The following is a 21,675-nucleotide window of genomic DNA, read 5'->3' as shown; positions in this document are numbered from 1 at the left end:
ATTCATTTGGAAAAATACAGGCGGTTTCAGTTCATACAGAGTTTTCCTGGATGGAATTCAGTTGTCAGTTTTTTTAACCGTGGTATTTTCTAATGAATGGTATTTCTGATTATCAGTTTAAGAGTCTAGCTTCTTTCAAACTTAAATAGTGTTGCTAGTCATGACTTGATTAGAAATTGAAAAGGTCTTTTGTTTCTTTAAATAAATTAGATGTTCAGGGAGAAATGCACTTTCAAATCTGTCTTCTTACCTTTGGCCAGACTGTTAAGTAGCCAAGTTGCTGGTATTTCAGATACTTAAAGTGGGTTCTTAGACACATTATATTTGGCTTGCATTAGGGAACTTTAGCATTTGCTGCGTAGAGTAAAACACTGGATGAGGGAGTAATAATTTGTAATATAAAATTGTAATAGCTGAGATAAATAACTTGGCTAAATATTAACTGATTTTCTCCTTCCTATTAGAGATTCAAGCAGTTTAAAGAAATTGTGATGGTGTAATCCATCTCTTCTTAGCCTTAGAAGTCAGCACCTTTTTTTTTTGTTCCTTTTGAGCAGAAAGGATCCACACAACCCTCAGCCCTTTCCAGCTCCAATCTCAGGGCTTATTGCAGACCCCACCTTTCAGTTCTCTGTGTTTTAGCTTTATGCAGTGTGAAGGGCAGTGGGGGCAGCTGCCCTTAGGGCAGGGTGAGCAGGGAGCTGAGTGGGACAGCTGGGCTGCCCTGCAGTGTCCAGCCTAGAGCAGTGTTTGTGGTGATCAGGGTCAGCCAACACTCCCAGTCTCCAGACAAGGCCACGGTGGTGAGACAGGTTCCAGCTGAAGCCAGAGCAACTCAGGGTCTGGATCGTGCCAGATACCAGGCACAAGTGTGGCAGGAATGTAAGCATACCTGTGGAGCCAAGGGCTTGCTTATTCCTGCTGCCTTGTACTGAAGCCAGTTGCTGCTATCCAGCTGGTGATGAAAAAGTAGAAATGCATTACGGCCCCTCCACAACTCGTCTCTAACAGCATGATATCATACTGACAGCTTGTGCTTGTTTGAACTGGTTTTCATTGCTGGCACGTTTTTCTGTCAGGGCCCTGTAGCAGAGATTCACCTCTGGATGCACAGCAGTATTCTTGCAATTATTTTCAAGTTAGCTAATTATTCTTTTTTTTTTTTTTTTTCCCCTCTCTGTTTTTTTTTTTTTTTAAGATTGTTAAACATACTTTCTTCCTTTTTCTCTGGAAACAAAAGCAGCAGTTGCAGAAAACAGCAAAGGCAGATTATGTTCTTAGTCTCAAGTAACTGGATTTATATCAAAGATAAATGGTGCTGCACTGAAATGGAGCTACACAAAAGCAGCTTGGCTGAATCTGACTTTAACCAACTGTTTTTACTTAAGTGCACTGTTTTTGCTACTAAAAAATCAGTTGTAGCAGAGAGCTGAAGCTGCTCTGATGACTGACTTACCAACTGCCTGCTCTACAAGATACCTCTGCCTTTTTACAGTGAGCAGCATTTGGAAGGAAGAGAAGGCATTAATAACTTATAACAAAAGCAGTGTAGTTTGAAAACAAGGCTTGAGGTCTGCTTTTATATGAAATAGTTTCACAAAATTGAAACACGTTTTTTTCAGCAAATTGGGGTGTGACAAAATTACAGTTGTGGCAAATTAGATACAGAGCCTACTGTGTTACCAGTGAGTTGGCAGTTAGGTCAAGTCAGATGGTTTTTTTTCTTTTTTTCGTTTTACTTGAAATAGTTGCCTTATTAATAACCTGGAGGGTTTGGAAGATGGTCAGGAAGTGGTTTTAGATGTCTTTATTGATGAGTGAGAGATGCAGCCCAGGTGTGAGGGTGGGGACCCAGGGGATGGTGAGTTCCTGTCAGGAGTTGCAGTGCTGGAACATGTGGCTCTGGAAACTCATTGTCGCATGTCCTCGATAAAAGAGGGTCTGGAGGAGAACTCGGTCAGCCGATAAAATTCTGGTTTTTCATGAGTATGCTAAGCACAATAGCTTTTTGGAAAGTATTTCCCATTAGAACTCTGCTGCCCATAGTGACAAAAATGTGTTTTTACTGTCTTTTTAGCTCTGAAAAACCAAATCTTGTTATTTAGAGGCATCTCATTCATGATTACAATTATTCACTCAATTCCTTTTTACAAATCTTTCATGCTCTTCTCATTGGAAATGGCCTTAATTTCACCATAGATCTTTATATGTGTACTAATATGTAGCCAGAAATACAGCAGAGGGATGTCTCTAAGCAAGCCCCAAAGCCATTGTCACTGCAGAAGTAAATGATGTCTTTTACCTTGATCTTTCACAGGAAATATGACCTCATTTTCTTTCTTTTTTTTCCCCTGTCATTTGGTAAATACAGTTTTCTTCAGCCTCCAAAGCCATTGTCGTCACTGAGCACGATACGGGATGGGAACTGGAGAGACGGCTGCTATTGATGAAGGATGCCCCTCAACAGTGGAAAACACATAATGTGGATTTCATTACCCAGCTGGCTGGGTAACAGTGATTTGTAAAAGGAGGGTCGTACAGTATTATTTTCCCCAGGATCTTAATCTGTAACTATCTACAATGCCATGTCATTTTTAAAAAATGAACATCTTATCAAATACTAAATATTGCACTTAATCAGTTACCTGAACAGCTGCATTGTTAGCAGACTAACAATGGCAGTGTTGGCATTTGGAGCTGAAGAAAGTATTATATGTGTGCAAAATACAAGAATATTTCCTTGGCACGAACTAGGAGATTTTGCTTTTGGGCAGCTTTGCCGTACTGAAGTTCTGAGATAATTTATTCAGTGTAAAGTCATCACACATTTTATTTTCAATTTTGGGGTACTTATGTATGTGCTTGAATTTTTTTCTAGTGCTTTCAGTATATTTTATTTTGTATACTTAAGTTCATTTAAACTTGCCTGGACCTTGAACTACAGAGAGATAATTTAACTTTTTCTGTGCCATAAATAATATTTTTGGGGTAATGTACTTTTTTAGCACTAGGAACATATCTTAAAAATCTGACCATTGGCAATACAAAGCAGTATATTTAAGTTGCAGAAGCACAAAAGGAAAAAAGGTAGCATTCACTGGAAATCGCTATCCAGCTGGGTCAGCATGGTTTTGTTGGTCTACCACCATTTGTTGAATTGTTATTTTATTGTCATAGTGTTTTGTATTTAAAATGGCAGCATAAATCACATTGCACTTACAAAGGTACAGTGATCTCTAAAACTACCGTTGATTTTCAGTACTTTATTACAAAGTATAAAATTGTAATGTTTTATTAACAGTTGCTTATGGAAAATGAGTTTTAATGTGAATAAATCTTTTGATAGATCTTTTACAAAATCCAATTGCACTAATCAATGCTTTCTTACAATGGCATATGATTTAATATTTGATTACAACTGTGTATACTGCTGTTTTGGAATGTTTCAGGAAATAAAGAATCTATTTCAGCAATAATGCTCTTCTTCAGTGTGCCATGTAAACATTGTGAAAATTCAACTACTCATATCTACTAAGCTCCTGAAGTTTTTACTTAGCTTTTATAAAGATGATGCTGGATTTTTTTCAAATAGTAACTGAGTTACCTGAAAAATTATTTTTTTTAGTTGTGTTAGGAAGTCATGGTATGCCTAGAAGACAAATATGTATTAATTTTTAAATCAATCTTACTATGATCTTTTTAATTTAATTAAGACGCCATTTCAATTTAATGTTAAGAGTGTGCAAGTGCGAATACATCTTGCAATAGGAAACAGAGATTGTGTACCTTTCACTGTGGGTATGAATTTGCTCTCAGTTTTGCTCTGCAGTTGCTTAAGGACCTGCTTTTCTGAAAAGGGCAAGATAAAATGAAAAGCAGAGGAGAGGTATTTAATGGTGACTAAAACTTTGATTGCGCTGAGAAGTGATGTATACTAGTGCAGTAGGATCTCTACATAGCATTGTTTAACAGAAATAAACAGTTAATTTTTCACACTGAAGCTATTTTAATACAGTTAAAATCCTTTTTTTTTTTTTTTCTTTCTTTTCTGAAGGAACAGAACTGTTGAAAAAGGTATCAAGAATAATAAAAAAAAGACAATCTCTGCACAGGTTAGTATTTAAGCAGGAATGTGCCAAACTCACATGGTTTGTTAGAAGCTTTAACTGGAAGAAATTACTTTTAGTTAAAGCAGTCAGTCGTTTGTGGACAACCTGTGATTGTGGTAGGGTTCAGAGGCAGCTTGGGGGTGCTTTGCCTTTTGCCTGTGAGAAATTCTGCAGCTCTCATGGCTTCTGGTCCTAGGGATCCAGCATGATCATCTTCATAAAAGATGGATGAAGATCCATGGCAGTGATTAGTTACTCATTGATGACAGCCCTGGTCTGAACTGTGCCTTCAATTTGTTTCTTAGTGCCAGGATTTTACCACTGTTCCTGCGTTATCTGGGACACCACAGCACGACATAATTTTCAATTTTTGAAATAGGTTGCAGCTGTTGGATTTAATACCGAGTTGTACACAGGAGGGCAGTATATACTTTGAAAATACTTTCTTTCTGGTAGCTCGCCTGTTTTCCAGGCTCTGAATATTATGAGGTTTTTGAGAAGATCCAGTGTTTCCCTTTTTAATTACCCTGTTCCCTTGTAATGCTTCATGTCAGGATTTGGTAACCTTACAGCTTTTCTGTTCTAAGCATTTTTGTCAAGTATCTGTCACATGGGATGCCATCAAGCTCTAGGAGGAAACTCAAGGTGTTTGCAGCTGGATTTAAGAACCAGCAGGATCGCGCTTGTTTCAGCCATGGGCTGTGGTACTGCTGCTGTTTGCCTGGAGCTGGTGGAGCTGTCTGTCTCCTCTCAAATTTACATCAGTGAACCTGGGTACTACTGCACAGTGTCATAGACTTCACAAGTCTCAGTGGGAGCAAACTGGGTGGAATATGCAGCACAAAGTCACTTCTGTCAGGCTCAGTTTTGTGAGAGGCAGAATCTCCTCCAGGGCAATGGAAAACACAGTTATCTTTAAGGACTCAAACTTACTTTTTGCAAGGAAAAAATAATTTCTAAGTGTAAGGGAGCTTTTGAGGAATCTCTTCTTTCTCTTTGGTTCTCTTTTGGTCCATGAATGCAAATCCTACCCTGCCTCCTTGTTGCTGCATCCCAAAAATGATACATCTCCTTCAGTCCAAACTGTAATCTTGAGTGCACCTCTTGATCTACTGAGTGAGTCATGACCTTTTACTCAAAGGTCTTTTCCCCTGTCTAGTCACTGGGGATAAAATCTCTATGTTTCCAGTCTTTGAGCCCCGTAATCTGGGGCACTGTCTTTGATTTTTCCACAAGCTAATATTCTGGTTAAGTCTAAGTCCTGCATTGAAGATACATATTTCTTTTTTTCATCCCTACAAATGAAATTCATCCATTACCTCCTCACCTGAGGTAATCTTCAGCCTTGTAGTGGCTTCAGGATGTATAATCTGTCCAAAGTAAAACTGCTAAGATAGTTTTTCTCTCTTTCTGCTTTGACAGTGTTGCTGCTTTGACCACTTCATGTGTCTTGCTGATTTCCCCCTCTCTCTTGAAAAGAACTGTTGTGATCTAGTTGTACTCTTCTACAAGGTCTTGGACACTATCCCATCCTCCCTATTAGTTTGTCATTGAGTGTTGAATTGAATTCCCATATCAAAGACCGTGATGCCAGACTGCATTGTGTGTGCTTCAAGAAGGGCACCTGCTAGGTCCTTCTGTTTTGTCTGTCCCTCACTGTAGAGGATCGCTGGGCATCTCCATTTTTTAATTCACTGTCAAATCCTTCTTAAAAGATTTTTTTCTTTGCCATGGTACCACTCAAATCAGGACAACAGTTAAATAACCAGTGTTGTCATGTTCTGCTTTTAAGCCCATCAGTTTAAATTTGACTGGTGATTATTGCTATACCTAAACTGCAAATTATTGGAGACACAGACTGCTGTCTTTTTCCTTTGGGTTTTTAAGGTGTGAAGCCCAGTAGGATTTCACACCCACCAATTACATTGCCCATATACTATTATGCATACTAAAAATCAGCATTTTCATACAGAAAACACTATTTAAATATCCACTGAGAATGATGGGTGAGGTTTCATAAAAAGATTTGGGGTAGTAGCACAATCACTCTTGAAAGCAGAATTGTGGTGTTTAATCTTCAGGCATGATTTACTAATTCAGAAATTCTGGTTAAAAAAGGAAGTGACTAATCCTGGATGACATTCCCTGTCACTGTTGAGGTGAAAAGGGTATGTTTTGCTTAGTGTGATTTAATTTTCTTATTCCTATTTGACCAGCCTATCTGCTCAGCCATCTTTCCCCCTCATCAATATTTCTACCTCTTGCACTCCCAAGATTCAAACCTTTCTTGTAATCTCTCTCAGTGATTACACATGCTTTTGTGGCTCTTGTGGCTTGTGTAGCTGTTGCAGTTCTTGGCCATCCACCTGTAGATTCCCACCCTGATATTCTGCTCCTCACTCTCCAGCCTGTGGAACAGGTCCTCAATGTATCTTCTGTCTCTCCATCAGTGGGACTTTCAGCTCTACCTGCCAAGGTAAGCAGTTATGCTTAATGTGAATTAATGTCTTGAGTAGGTGTCCTACTTCTGCACTTGGATGTAACCAGTCTACCTGGTTGTTGCAAGGGGAATTGAGGGGATTATTTTTGACATAAAGAGGCCCAAGAGACGATGTTTCTACATGTGCAGTTCAACAATACTTGTATATAAAAAGTATCTCATGGAAGGGAGTGATTAGATAAGCTTATTCTTGAAACCTCATTCCTCTTTTAAATGAGCCATTTCATATAAACCATAATTTTTTTATATGACTTAAGCATTATGAATCCCTTACCCATAATCAAACAATCAAGAGTCCTTTGGTACCCAAATGTTGATTTTGGCATAATTGTGGAATGGTTTCAGTTGGAAGGGAGCTTAAAGATAATCTAGTTCCAACAGCCTCCACCAGAGTCAGGGACACCTTACACTAGGCCAGCTATCTCCGAGCCCTATCCAATCTGGCCTTGAGCATTTCCAGGGATGGGGCATCCACAACTTCTCTGGGCAAGTGTTGCTGTTCCTCACCACCCTCAGAGTAAAGAATTTTTTCCTAACATCTAACCTAAACCTACCCTCTTTCAGATTGTAGCCATCCCCCCTTGTCCTATCCCTATATGCTCTAGTGAACAGTCTCCAGCTTTCTTGGAGGCTCCCTTCAGGTACTGGAAGGCCACAATTAGCTTACTCCCAAGCCTTCTCTTCTGCAGTATGAACAACGCTAATTTTCTCAGCCTTTCCTCATGGGAGAGGTACTCTAATCATGCTGGTGTCTCTCCTCTGGACTCGCTCCCACAGGTCCATGTCCTTCCTGTGCTGGCACCCCAGAGCTGGATGCAGGGTTCCAGGTGGGGTCTCAGCAGAGCAGAGCAGAGGGGCAGAATCCCCTCCCTGGCCCTGCTGCCCACGCTGCTCTGGATGCAGCTCAGGATACATTTTGCTTTCTCTTACTTGGCCAAATGTTAGATTCAGTCATCTGGGAGGACTTTTCCAACCTTAATGATTCTATGATTGCATGATTCTTGCTTAATTCTTTAAGCGAGTAAATACATTTCTTATTCATGCGTTACTTTGAAGAGGTTATGGAATAAATGCAGGCATAGATACATATAAAAGCAGCTGCTAGTCTTGTTTTTCTTGGTTCGTGTGAACAATGGACAGATATATAGATTTGGCTGTCTCAGCCATGGTAAGAAGTTTGGACAATGAATGGTGGTTGAACTTCAAACTTTTTTGCGGTGAAATACTTCAAAAGTGAAGTTCAGTTCATCTAACACAGTCAAAAGGGGTGCACTTTTCCCAGATGCAGATGTCAAAATTGTATGAAGCTACAGTTAGTCAATAAATAATGTTCGCAGACTATTAAGTGACTTGTACTTGGAAAAAAAAAATGTGAGAAATACACAAAATGAAGGCAGCCCTGTTAGGTATTCTCTTCTTGCCTAGTCAATTCAGCCCTCTCTGAAGAGGGATTGAACAACTGAAAGAGACTGAACTGTTCTTGTAGCTGGGCAGAAAAAAAGCCTTGTGGCTCCTAAGTGTGGAGTAGACGTGGTCATGCAGAGTGGATCAGCCAGACAGATCCATTGCTCTGCAGTAGCCTTGTTGTTTCCTGGGAGCACAGGTGACCACTGCACACCTGACACCCAGATGCAGTCTTGGCTGCCCACTGCCTTATGTGAAGGTCCCAGAGAGGAGACATTCCTTTCTTGCAAAGATTGAGTGCTTAAAAGAGTCTTGTTTCTGGGGCAGAGTCCAACTAGACAGTGATACTCAAATATGTTATTTTTGTTCCGTGAGCATAGTTATATACAATGTTTTGCCTTTTCAGACATGATCTTTCTGCTCTTTAGAGTTCTTCCCCTGTGCTCATTCATTTGTTGCTGTATTTTTCTATTTTGACTATTTCTTTTTTTAGTTGGAGGAATTAAAATAATGTTTCTTCTGTGTTAAAAAAAATTGAAATAATATTTCTTCTTTGTTTCTGTTCACTTCTTGCCCCTGACATTTCTGTTGTTCTCCTAGAAAAATAAAATACTCTTTTGTCTTTGTGGCCAGACATATAGAAGGAATGAGCCTGTGGCCAAATTCCCAAACTGAGTTCTAGCAATCCAGCCAACCCTTAATACTTTGCAGTCTGCACGCAGATGTTACTAAACAAGGTGTATTATCTGTATCCAAGACTGAAGTTTTCAGTAATAGAAACAGCAAATAACATGATGAGGATGTCAACTATAGTACACCTAAACTGAAATTTTTGAAACCATTTTCTTGCAGTAATAGAAAACAGAAAAGGTAGTGCTAATGTTTCTTTTGCTTTTCAAGCCTTCCTGCAGGAGGTTATACTAACTTCATTTTTGGAACTCTTGGTACGTGCTTTTTCCTTTCTTATAAAATTTATTCAGCCAGTATAAATGTGTTGAATTCAATTTCAGCAATGTGTTTAATGAACCTCTTTAGGAGACTTATATTGTTTGCAAAACTGAGAAATTCCAGTGCTAGCAGCAGGGTATAATACAGTTTCTTTAAAAGTATTGCTAATATCCTATTCAGTTCCTTTAAAATGTAAATAATTGAAATGAAAGTTCAGGAACTCAGAAGAAAAAAAAATATTAAAATAACTGGGTTTTTTTAAGCCAAAGAAAATCATAAAAATGTGTTTTGATTTGACCCATGTTTATCTAGGCAGTCACTGACTGCAGTAAATTATGCAGCTTTGAGTAGGTATACATATTCAATGGAAAGGATTTTTCTATATATGAAAGAAGGAAAAAAGCATCAGACTAAAATGTGTAGCTGTATCAATGGCTTGCTCTTCACTGGATCTGAATTCGCATTAAACAACCTACTTCTGCCTTATGAAAAGGAGCACTTTTAGCACCTGATCTTTTCAATCAATGAGAAACAGCACTGATAATATAAAATTGATCCTATCCCACTTAATTTACAGATGCAGCTACTTGGGTTGGTGCAGCTGGGCTCAGCTCTTTTAATTAGGCTCTCATCTCGATGATAAGTGCAGTCTGATCCAGAGGCTGCGTGTTAGTGAAGCTTATCTTGCTTCTGGAGGCATCTTATTTTGGCTCGTCCCGTGCACGGGTGGGTTGGACTGAGGGGAGACCATGCATCTGCCTTACCATGTTAAGTACTATCAGCCTGGTAGCTGATAGCTGATAACAAATCTGTGGCTTTGTTACCCAGCCCTGTGGTTTGTGTGTGAGCTGAGCGATTCTCTTTGATGAGGAGCCAAATGTAATTATGCACAGTCTGACAAAATGGGCATGCTTATCAGAAGCACTGAGTACTTGCAGCCCCAACTGCATCTAGTTCAAGTGGTAAGACTTGTAGCAACTCTGAAATTAGACACTGGGAAAAAAATCTTCCTGATATTGTCTTACTGAGGTCCCATTTAAAATGAAATTTCATTACTGTATTTTCACAGTCAGTATCTTAAAGTTTACGCAGCAGTTTATACAATGACATGTGGCAATGGCATTGAGTAAAAATGGCTTGGAATAAAATTCAGTCTAGGCATGGATATTTTGTACTTCTGTGGAATTCCAAACTCACTGCACAGAACATTCTGTTAAAAAGTAGTGGGTTATATTGTTTTGCATTGTCAATGATCTGTTTTCCAAAGGAAACAGGAAGAAGTGTGCTATTTATTTGGCAAGCAATTCCAGGCAGTTGGGATGATCATTTTTTCTGGCACACAATCTCTTTATAGGGAATTGACTATAAATGCCAATATTGATTGAAAAGTATCAGGTATTCATAGAAAATCCGTGTTAACTTATAATGTAGCAGAGCAAAAACAGCCCTTAAAGGACATTAACATAATGTTTAAATCTCCATAACTCCATCATGGAAAGCCTTAGCATCATTCCCAAGAGGAGACTTACTGTCTCCATATAGATTAAACTAACAGTTTGTTCAAGAAATCCATGTCCTGCTTCAAAATATAAATCACAGGTGCATGTGGGGGTTTACTTAAGCACAAACATGTTTCCAAGAAAGATAGATGTGGAAGTCTTGGAGTGTTTCAGCAGTGTTTTGGAACATCAACTGCTGAAAAGAGCCTTATTTCCTTCTGCATCATTTCATAGCTGCATCATTCAATATCCTGTCTACTTTATATCCTCAGTGTGAACAATATATGATAAGATGAAAGGCAGTTTACATAAAAGCAGGCCATCTCCTTGAAGAGAACTTATGAAGTACATCTCCTGCATATTCCTTTAATCCTTTGTGAAGCAGTAAACAGCGGCTTTGCCCTCTGTTTTGAAACTTTAATTCCACAGAGTGGTTAAGTTTGTTGTGAAATAGTTTGGGTTATTTTTTTCCCCTTTCCTCTGGGTAGAAAAAAGATATGGGAAAAACTGTCTCATGGCATGTGTTAGCCTGCAGATAGAATCACAAAGCAGTGAAATGAATGCATTTTCTTGAAACCTCAGTAGTACCAGAAAACCTGCCTGACATGCTCACACTTGAGTAATGGGATTAAATGTTAGTGCTCTGGTAGTGTCTGTGGGCTGCAAACAACTTGGACTTCATGGAATGAAGCCAAAAAGTCTTGTCCAGAGCAGCTGGCAATCTAAGTGAGGGCATTGCCTAAGATCTGTGCACCTTGTCATATGAATAAAGCTCTTCCAGCTGCAAGTGAATTGCAGAACTGATTCCAAAACAGGAGCTGTCAGGACAGTAAACTGAAAATCAGAAAACCTGGATTGTCTTTACTACACGTTTGCTTTAAGAGTGATCATTTTTGTGTTCATAATTGAGTTTCTCCTTACACAGTTCTTGTTTTAGCAAACTTACCATGTACTCTCAGTCACTGTTTATGTTTTATGGGAACTACAGTGAAGCAAATAATTTTTGATTCTATTGAACACAGGTAGCAATGAAGAAAAGCAGCGGAATAACAACTTCATAGCTCAAATTTGAAAATAAATTGTTGTACAGATATATGCTGTGGAAATCGGAATATTTTGTGTTATCAGTGCATTTAGTCGATGAACACAGTCTGGGTAGCAAGTTTAAGAATCCATAAGGAAATAATTATGCACAGCTTGTTAAGTTGCAGATTTTGTTCTGTATGCTGATGAAGTTTCGTATTTTCATGTCATGCAAAAAATAGGACAAATACAGGTGAAAGGAAAGGGGAGAAAGAGAATCAGAAATAAAGGTGATTGAAGGAAACAGCCCTTGTTTGAAGTCAAGGAGACTTCCATAGGAGGTACTGATCTGTTATATGCAACAACAGTGAAAAAGCCACAACAGGGAGCCACTTAATTGTCCCTATGCTGTTTCCTTTGAGCTGTAAACAGAGAACTGGCTTAAAAAATCTCCAGAGACATCAAAAGCACTTAAAAGGCTACTCATCCTTAATCTCACACACACTGATTCTTATCCTGAAGGACAGTGGATTTTCCTGGAATGTTGGAGAGGCAGGATGATCCAGGTATGACCTGAATTCAGGTAGCACAAAATGGAGGAAATATTAGTGTTCGCTTGTGTCCACTCTTACAGGTGTCAGCTGCTAATCCAGCTGTAAAGACTGAGGAGAAGAAGGAGAGAGGATGGTAGAAAACGAAGACAATTGTGGTTCATCTGTGTTTGTTACAGGTGTTACATTGTTTGAGGTGGCTCACAAATGTAAAAGCGAACCAGAGCATCACACCTGGGCTAGAACACGTGATGTTCTGATAGTATTAGTTATGCATGCACTGGCCTTTCCATCACAACCCAGACACTTTGGTATTTTGTGTGTTACGGTATCTCAACAAAAATTCCATTCTGTTTTCTGATGTTCAGGGCAGTAAGTGCAGAATTGGACCAGTTCAGCTGCTGTGCACATGGCGTTGATCAGGAGGTAAAACTGGATCAAGTCAAGAACAGGTTCCTGCCTTGAAGAGTTTAAAAGTCTGAAAAGCAAGGGAAAAAAAGTAATATAATACTAAACAAAACAAACCATGTGTACTTTTATAGAGCAAATCAGATATGGTTTAGATTGTTTGTACTTGAAAGGGAAAGGTCTCTGGCAACTTTCTTTGGCATCCTCTTTTTTGGATTTGCCACAAGAACTGGTCTTGAAGTATTAGTTCTGAGATCAAGAACTCTGAGCCAGCGACCACACGACTGTGGTTATCACTGAGCTGATGTTGACTGCTTAAAGGGGAAAGGAAGAGCAGGAGGGATAGCATCCAGGATGATTTGAAAAAACAGCAGAGGAAAAAGAACATGGTTCTGTTACTTGATGTTACGAAATCTTGTGACACTCTTTTTTTTTCCTAGCATGTGAGGTTTTGCCCTGGCTGGCCTCATAACCACTTCTAAGCAGTTCCAACCAGGAAGCTTCTGTTCTTCATTTAAATTTGCATCTGCCGAGGCTGAATGAGAAGAGATTAAGTCTAAGTCTGGTGAAAACCCATAAAAGAAAAATTCTTCATGGAGGAGTGTAGGGGTGGACCTGATTGTGCAGGTGGGTATCTACATCGTACAAAATGTGATGTCTACTTTTGGCATTCCTGTGTTAGTCAACAATCCAAAATACTAAGTGAGGTAAGGAAGCATCCTGATTGCTGAGGGACAGAGAAGCACCTCAGAGTACTCCCATTAGGGCTAACTACTAAAAGATTCTAATTAAATCCTTCCTTTTTTCTAGACTACAGGTGCTTGAATTAAATCTTTGCAACAGAGATGACTTTGCTCATTTAGGATTCACAACCACAAATCCTCTAATGAGGGTTGACACCCACATATGTTCTTTGAAGAGGTATTTATGCTGCTAATTAAAAAGGGGCCATGAGCCAACTCCTGGCCTCAAAGCCAAATGGCACAAACTGGTTCATGGCTGCCCAGCTGAGGCTTCTTCTGCAACTAAATTTATCTTGAAGAGAGTTACCTGAAGAAGCCCGAAAGGGAACCAGGATGTGAACTAATTTTTAAATATTGTGCATTATTTGTGGGCCTGCTGCTTAACCCAAATCCTTTCTCTCATATTTAGCAGTAAAGATGTGCCTTGTGAGAGCTGGACAGAACTGGCAGCCTTAAAAAGAGCCTCCAAGACAGCAGCCCTCTATGCAGCCATCAATGGTTGTAATGCTTCCTGAAGAAGTGTTAGACCTATTTTATAGGTTCCAAAGGAGTGCCACTGCCATGAAGTTCCCTCATCCTTTCCTGTTAAACTGGACAGAAAAGACTACTGGAAACTCTGGAAGGCCAGAGAGAATAACTTTGCATAACTTTGAATGCTAATAGTTGAGGGAAAGGAAATACCATGTTGGTTTGGTTTAGTTTGATTGGTTGCTTTTCTCCTGGGACTATTTCTGTAGATTAAACAGATCTTAAATACAGGAATTAACATGCAATTTAAATGACTACAGTTCCTTTTATTGTCTCTATTTTCAAAAAAAAATAAGCTTAGAAAAATCCCCAAAGAGCTTACTGTAAAATAGTCATGACAAATGCAGGTACAAGATGTAGACACAGGCCATGTATATTATCACAAAAGGGATTGTGTTCAGTAGGAGAAACTGAAATGCTTCTGTTGTAATCCAGCCTTTTCCACTGCTTTTCTCTGGAAGAGGCTGCAGCTGTTAGATGTACTCAGCATTGCAAACCTTTATGTAGGTGGTAGTGACTAGCATCAGCAGACAGAAACCTCTGGTTTCTGCCTGTTTGGTTTTTGTTCCTGGAAATGGCTTACAAGAATTGTAATTATTCTTTGAAAACATCACCAGAAGAGGGGAGATCATGGAGGGGAAAATTAGCGGTCTTAAAATCCTAATATTAATTGCCTCAGTCTTTAGTTGCTATACTTAAAGCCATAAGCCAAACAAACACGCTTCTTTTTATTGCTCTGCAGATGCAAACTGGAACATAATAGCCAAGGGCAAATGCATCCATCCACAAATATTTTGCAAATACTTTTATGGAGTACCTCTTTACAAAGGTTGTGTTCAGTTTTCAGAGGCTTACAGTGTGCATTTGTTTTGAAAAGTTTCCAGAAAAAAAAGTGTCTGCAATTTGTGCTTCCTGGAAGAAATAAAGGAACATTTTACTACCTGAAATGGTGTGGAGTCGCCACCAAATCAAGCCTAATGTAATCTAGCTGTTTCTGAACAACAATTTTTGTTATCTAGCATGATCCCAGTTCTCTGTTCTCTCTTTTGACCAGAGCTCTGTGTTAGCCAAAATACCAGTTGAATGTTTCAATGGCTAAAAACCAAAAGAGAACTGAAAAGCTTTCCTTTTTGTTCTTAATGGTTCTGACACCACCACAAGCACTGATAGGACATTGGGAAACTTTTTGTTTCTGAAAAGTAGAAAATGCTGCAACTGAAAATAGCATTGTGCAATGTAACTCCTCAGTTTCTAGGTGCTCCTATTTGAATTAAATAAATATATAGAAACTGGATCCATATTCCCCACCATCCTAGAGCCTCCAGTGTCTGGTGTCTTTCATAACTGGCTTGGTCTCCTCACTCCAGGGTGGAACTTTACATACTGGGGTGAACATAAAATATTGCTGGGGTGACGGTTACAGAGGTCGTTAAGGAAGAACATCTCTGCCCAGAAAAGTCCTCCAGTTCTATTTGAATTCAGTAAAGGTTTTAAACTTATTTAATGCAGAAATACTCTAGCTTTTTTTTTTTCATTTGGCTTAGATTAGTATGCTCTGCTTTGCTTTGCTTTTATGACTATGTTGATTAAAATCTTTCCTGTTTTCTACAAGTTTACCCACTTATCTCACCACTGACCTCTGTGTTTAGCTGAATCTGGAAAGTTACCTAGTAATGATCTGAAGTGCTCAGGAGAGAGAAAAATACAGTAATTTTTCCCTCATAAGGGTTTCTTTTTCTAATTGTCTTCCTCACTGGCAAAAATATGTGTCTTGTTTCTCACTTGAGTAATGTAAAAGTCATTGACTCTCATTTTGATAATTTAGGAAAAATAGTTCAGGTAGTTTTATGTCATGCACTGTAACAAAGACAATAGAAATCCTCAGGCTTACCAAAAAAAGGCAGGAGGCAAAACCTCAGAAATTAACTGTAACATTCCAGTTAATAGAAAGACGAAGCAATTGAGTGTCCAGCTCAGTACATCTGATAGATTTTTTTTTTTAGTAGCAAGAACTGGCGCACTAGGAGAATTCGTGAGTTGCTCTTGTCATATGGCATGTCCTAACATCATCAAACATTCTTCGCAGTATTAAACTTCCATAGTTCAAACCATTTTATCAGACACATGCAAACTTGATTTGCCAGTAACAAGGGAAACTACCCTAAGGATATGTTTTTGAACATTTATTCAAGACATGTTTTGAGTGCTGTTTCAGCTCTCATTCCAGGTATTGGCAGAAACATTATTGCTTTTGCTGTAGATGAGCAAGGCTCTTTAACCTCTCCAGATACCAGGGAAATGAACGCTGGAAATACAGTTGCAAAAATAGTTTAGAGAGCTTGTATTCTGTAAAATGAACATTAAATAGATATTGTTTTACTACTCACAGGGGACATGGAGTTCTGTTTTGAAGCCTCAGAAACAGCCCTGATTGTTTTAATAACTGCAGCTGGAAGAAACTGACTGAGAAAGCTCTTAAACAACACAGGTATTGCTCCTATTCAGGAAAGTATGAAAATGTGCCTGACATTGATTGCAATGTATATTTAATAAACACTAATTGCAAACTCTGTATGGGCTGTTCTGAATCTGAAGAGCCAAAGCACTCATGCATTAATTTCCAGTTCTCAAACATTTTTAAAATTTTACTTCTTAAAAACTGAGGCCCATATTTTTTACTGAGCTACATCCAGTAAATAAGTAAGCTTCAATGAAGCTGCCATTCTGAGGATCTCATTCTGTGTTACTTAGTGGTCCTAAAATAAAATTTCATTTCCTAAGATAGAATTGCGACTCTGCATCGATAACTCTTTTTTTTACATTTTCTTCTGTCCCAGAGAACCAAATACTCATGCTGTGAGAAAGCCTCAGTGTACTTTATTAACAGTGATTAGTTAGGCTTTTTAGCAGCCATTCAAGGGAGAACAGTGGCAGTTCCTAGCATTTTACAAAAGAGGTCAAAGGTACAGATGGTAGTGTCTATGTCCCATGAAAGTCTCATGACTTTTGGGTTTGTGCCAAGTGCTCTGCATTCTGGAAAGGCAACATTCACATCAGAGGTCACCATCAAACTGTCACAGTGTCTACCTGAGAAGCCTCTACATAAAAACCTATGCTCAAGAAATGTTCAGTTGTCTCTCGCATGTATTATATAATAGTATAGCATGCTATACTATTATGTGGCTTTTTCATCACTAAAAATAATTGTAGAGCATTTTACTACAAGTTCCCAATTTTCTTTTAAAGATAGCAGTTTGCTTAATCACATGCTGGCTTCATTTTAAGCTATGGAAATTAATTTTGGAGTGGAAGTGCTACAACAGTGTAATTATCATAGTGGAAAAAAGGATGTCATGGGCAGCAGCTCCTGTGGCTTCTGAATATATGAATGTGCACGGCTGTAAACCTTCATTCCACTTGGTGGCAAGATTGCAGGCTTATACAGGTCCTCAAAATCATGCAGACATGTGAAGAGCTGTAGAACATGTTCGTTGATATCCAGAGCTTTACTTTGTACCGTATTTGTTGCTAGTTTTGTGGTCGGGAGAAAATCCATCCCCTTGAGTGTACAAGGCATCACAGTTGGGTCAGTTTTGCTCCTGTTACAATTGCTGAGTGCAAAAACCCCTAAATGGGGACATTTGCACAGCTGTCTAAAATACTGGAGTATCTTCCCTCTTCCCTGAAGGAAATATATCAAAAGATACATTCTAAAACCATTTTAAAAAGCAGAACTAGAAACAAAACTTTTTAAAACTTGAATGACAAGAACTTGCTTGAACTTACCAGGGGCTTTTATGACTGGTTTGGATTTTTGAGTTTTGGGGTTTTTTTTTTGGTTGGTTTTTTTTTGTATTTTGTTTTGTTTCATTTGTTTGTTTTTGTTTTGTTGCTTTGTTGATTTTTTGTGTGGGTTTTTTGTGGGTTTTTGTTGTTTTTTTTTTGCTATTGTGAGCTATAGAAATTAGATTTCAAAATCATTATAGAAAATAAAGGAAAAAGGACAAGGTTGGACGGGGTTGTGAGCAATCTGATCTAATGGAAGGTGTCCCTGTCCATAGAAAAGGTGTTGGAAATAGATGATCTTTAAGGTCCCTTCTAACCCAAGCCAGTTTATGTTTCTAAGATATACCACAAAATTGAAGTGCATGTACAAGGTCACCTACAATCTTCTGCTCATTTTATGGAACCTGTTTCTTTCTAAAAAAATCTGTTGGATCAAAAGAAGATTATTATTTTTTTGGAGAAAAAAAAAAAGAGTTGGCATAAGTTGTTTCTATTAAGTATCAGAACCTGTGTATTCAGTAAATCACCATCCCGAATTTTAAGTGGATTTTGAAAGAAACAGCAAGACTTTGCAAGTTATCTTTTCACAGCCCAAGGGGAAAGCTCCCTCCCTTCCTTTCACACCAGCTATTCTTGACCACTAAATTGTCTTCCTGCTTCCTCCCTCTTAGATTTCATGTTTAGAGCTGCAGAAAGTTAAGATAAACAGGAGTTGTCACACTAACATATGACTCAGTAATACTGCACAGCTTTGTTGTTTTTGTTTGGGATTTTTGGATTTTATTTTTCAGTAGAACTAGGACTTCTAGTGCTGCACAGCTAATTTTGTTTTTTTAAAAAAATATGAGTAGCTGTCTGTGGATGCTTTAATTAGAATGGATTTCCTCATAGGAGATCTTTATAGTCTCACTCTTAAAGTAGATGGCTGTCATAATTCCCAGTCTGACAAGCTACACGTGATTCTCAAGTTTCACTGCCTTCCTTTTAGGTTACATTTATATGGTCTTTCAGATGATCCAAAAGCTATTATATATGTATGTATGCTACCGCAGAAGAGTGAACAGTCTGCTGCTGGCAAAGTATAAAAGAAAAAAGGCCTAGTTTTATGATCTGTGTCCCAGGATCTCAAATGTCCACTCAGAATAAACAGGAGCTTTTAAAGCTTTGTGCATTGACACTCCCCCCAGAGCACTGGTAAACTGCACTGCACCTTGTTTGCCCAAAGGACAGGGGCGAGATTAAACATTCTCAAGTTTGAAAGCTCTTATGCTGAGATAATCGGATACTTTACCACCTAACATGTAAAATGCATATGTCCCTCCCCTTTGAATAGGTAAATCCCTGGTGTAGGGAAAATAAAAGCTCTAGGGTTTGTAGGGTTGTGGTATTCCCCTTATCTCAGTGATTTTGCAGATGGTGAAATTTGCCTCAATGTGTGTCTGCAGATCTTTCATCCTTGGTGAAGTAAGTCACATTTCCTTTAGAACAGGGAGTATCTTGTCAAATATCTGAGCAGAATGAACTACATTGACTCACAATTCTGTATACCCAAATGATACCCAAGTGGCTCTAATGAAACACAATTAGTCCTGAGCAGTAATAGCCAAAATATACATGGATTTTAAGGCACCTAAGGAATGCTTCTCAATATTGAGTGCCACTAAGGCACACTCAAAAACCAGAAACACTATGGTGTGTGGTTCCTTAATTCCAGCTTAAGAAGTACTCTTATAAAAAAAAAGAAAAAGGAAAAGAGACTTGCTTTGTTGGTTCTTTTCATTTAATCTTTAATGAAGTTTGTCAGCCCTGCCCTTTACTCATTATTTTGGAGGGTTTTTCTTTACAAAATTAAAGGGAGATAATTTTTTAAAATTCCAAGTGTATCTTTCCCATTTACTGGCTATCATAAAGAATTTTTAATTTACTTTAGAATTGTTTTTATACAAATTCTCTTGCATCTGTACATTTTTGCTTTACTGCAGAACAGTACACTACTGCATTCAGTACACTCTCTTCTATTTCTCTAAGAAAGAGTTTTACTTTAAAAATTACATATTTTTCTTTTCTGTTTAATTCTGCTTTTCTTTCCTCATGTCTTGCGCAAGTGACTTAGATTTGGAGCACCTGAGCACTGCTCTTCCAAGGCTGGAGAGAAGTTGTAGCACAGTGCAGGAAGAAGGGCTGCAGGTGCCTGTGTCATGTCTGTGTTCCTCTTTCCTGAATTCTGTCAATACTTCTACCTCAAGCAGTAGGGTTTTTCCACTGTCTCTCTTTCCATGACATCTGTCCTGAACTTTAAATAATTGTATCGCTGTGTTCATGCCACTTCTCCTTATGTCCCTTCATAACAAGCATTTCTCTGTACTGACTACTGGATTTCAGTAAAATCTATCTTGAGGTGCAATCCTGAATTCAGGTATGGATGGGTGTGTTGCTTGTTGATTGAAGAAGACAACCCAGTCAGCTGGAAAAAGTTCTTAAAATTAAAAGGTCATTATTTGCATTGGCTTACTAAGGGTTTTATTTGGTCTCATTTGCCCTTGAAAATCTCTAAAACAATGGTAAATTGTTGTGGAAATGTTTTTGACTTTTGTGCCTCAGGTCTAATCTGAACGTATTCAGCCCACAGAATCAAAGGAGCTACTCTGATTTCAATGGATTGCTTGTATGCTTTATTTTGGAGCAATGATCTAGCCACAGCAGTGTCCCTTTTTATTCTATTGGGCTGTGGCATTGGAAAGCTCTCTCAGTGGGGGTTGCACTGAAAGGGCCACCTGGGAAACTCAGCTAGAGCAAAACACAGCTGCTTAGTTTGCTGAAAAAGGATCCTCTAAAGGAAGACCTAACACAGTGTTCACACATCTCAGTTCTTTCAAGTTTGGTTGGAAGTGAAGAAGAAAATACTTTACAAAGGTGCCCATTGGTGTCTGAGATGTCTTTTGGATGGCCTGCTGTCTGCTCACAGTGGGCACTGTTCAAAAGGCTTGAACTGCTGTACCTGTTCTGGACAGAGGCTTTGGACAAGGCAACTCACTGGTGGATCTGTGTCCTGTGTTTGTAATAGAGACATGATCGGGACTTACAGGTCTGCTATAACATTTTGGTTTGATTTTTGGTTTAACACAAGCAACATGTTCAGCATTTGCAATGCTTTCTATATACATGACTATTGCATGTGGATAGCCTAGAGTTTACGAGAAACACAGGAAGAGAGGAAATTCATTGGTGGAGATAATTTGGTGCTTATTATCATTACTTCCATGTCTTCTAAAGTTTGTTTTCATTTGTTTTAAGGATTTTACATGAAACAGCAGCTAAATTATACAAAAGAAACTCGAAAGCCAACAAAGGCAATTGGCCAATTTTAAAACACAAAGTCTAGGAAGGAAAACCCTTCCAGCATTTAGAAGGTAGCTTGTATGTACATGACTGCTAGTGAGCAGTATATATTATCTAGTGAGAGTGTATAGTGAGTGAACCACAATGCTGAAAAAACTAGACTTAGTTTAAATACAGTGGAGGTTTTCAGCAGAATGTATTAGCCTGTGCAGATCTCCAGACCAGGTGTCAATTGCTTCCTCAGTGTTTTGACCTAAATCTGTCAATATGATCAGTTTGCTGATGGAAATGCAAACCCATTTTAGCAGTTGCCAGCAGTAACATCTGAATGGCACAACGGCATAATCTGTCCAGTCAGTGTGAGACGGAATTTCCAGCAGCAGATCTGACTGCATTAAAATGAAATTTGCTGGTTCAAATACAAAAGGGGCCTTTCTCTTTTGTTTGATTTGTATGTTTGCCCACTGTATATGCCTGCTTTTTTCGTTGCTTTCATGTATTCACAGTTCAGCACCAGTAAACGCATAAAACAGTACAAACAAGTAATAAACCAAGAAAGGCGGTTTGGTTATTTGATTTATTAATCTAAGTGCACATAAAAACTGTCAAGTGGGGCAACTGATAGAGAGCAACCCTGCTGTACACACCAGTTGCTCCTGCTAGTCCCACTCCTTCGGTGCCATTGCAGGTGCATCGATGTTGCTCTCTCATCTTTTCTTCTCTGATTCTGAAATCTAAAAATATATTGCCAAAAAAACAATTTCTGAAGGTATGATGTATTAAATGAAATCTAGCCAGCCCAAAGTTAGGTATCTCCTTCAAGCTATCCCATATAGG

The 21,675-nt window shown here is 38.6% G+C and overlaps 1 protein-coding gene across 5 annotated transcripts in view; it reads left to right on the top strand.

Annotated features, from left to right (window-relative positions):
• The window catches only part of SLAIN1 (SLAIN motif family member 1), a 51,033-nt gene extending 47,557 nt beyond the window's left edge, over positions 1 to 3,476 (top strand). For all 5 annotated transcript variants that reach the window (XM_058848368.1, XM_058848359.1, XM_058848382.1 and 2 more), the window contains one exon: positions 2,372 to 3,476. In XM_058848368.1, the coding sequence (XP_058704351.1) occupies positions 2,372 to 2,447 (76 nt within the window). In that variant the 3' untranslated portion in view covers positions 2,448 to 3,476. The remainder of the gene's footprint in view (positions 1 to 2,371) is intronic.
• The last annotated feature ends 18,199 nt before the right edge of the window (positions 3,477 to 21,675 follow it).

Source organism: Poecile atricapillus, chromosome 1, assembly GCF_030490865.1.
Source record: "Poecile atricapillus isolate bPoeAtr1 chromosome 1, bPoeAtr1.hap1, whole genome shotgun sequence".
Lineage (NCBI taxonomy): Eukaryota > Metazoa > Chordata > Aves > Passeriformes > Paridae > Poecile > Poecile atricapillus.
Note: the sequence above shows the minus strand (reverse complement) of the source record. Positions and strands in the feature narration are given on the sequence as shown.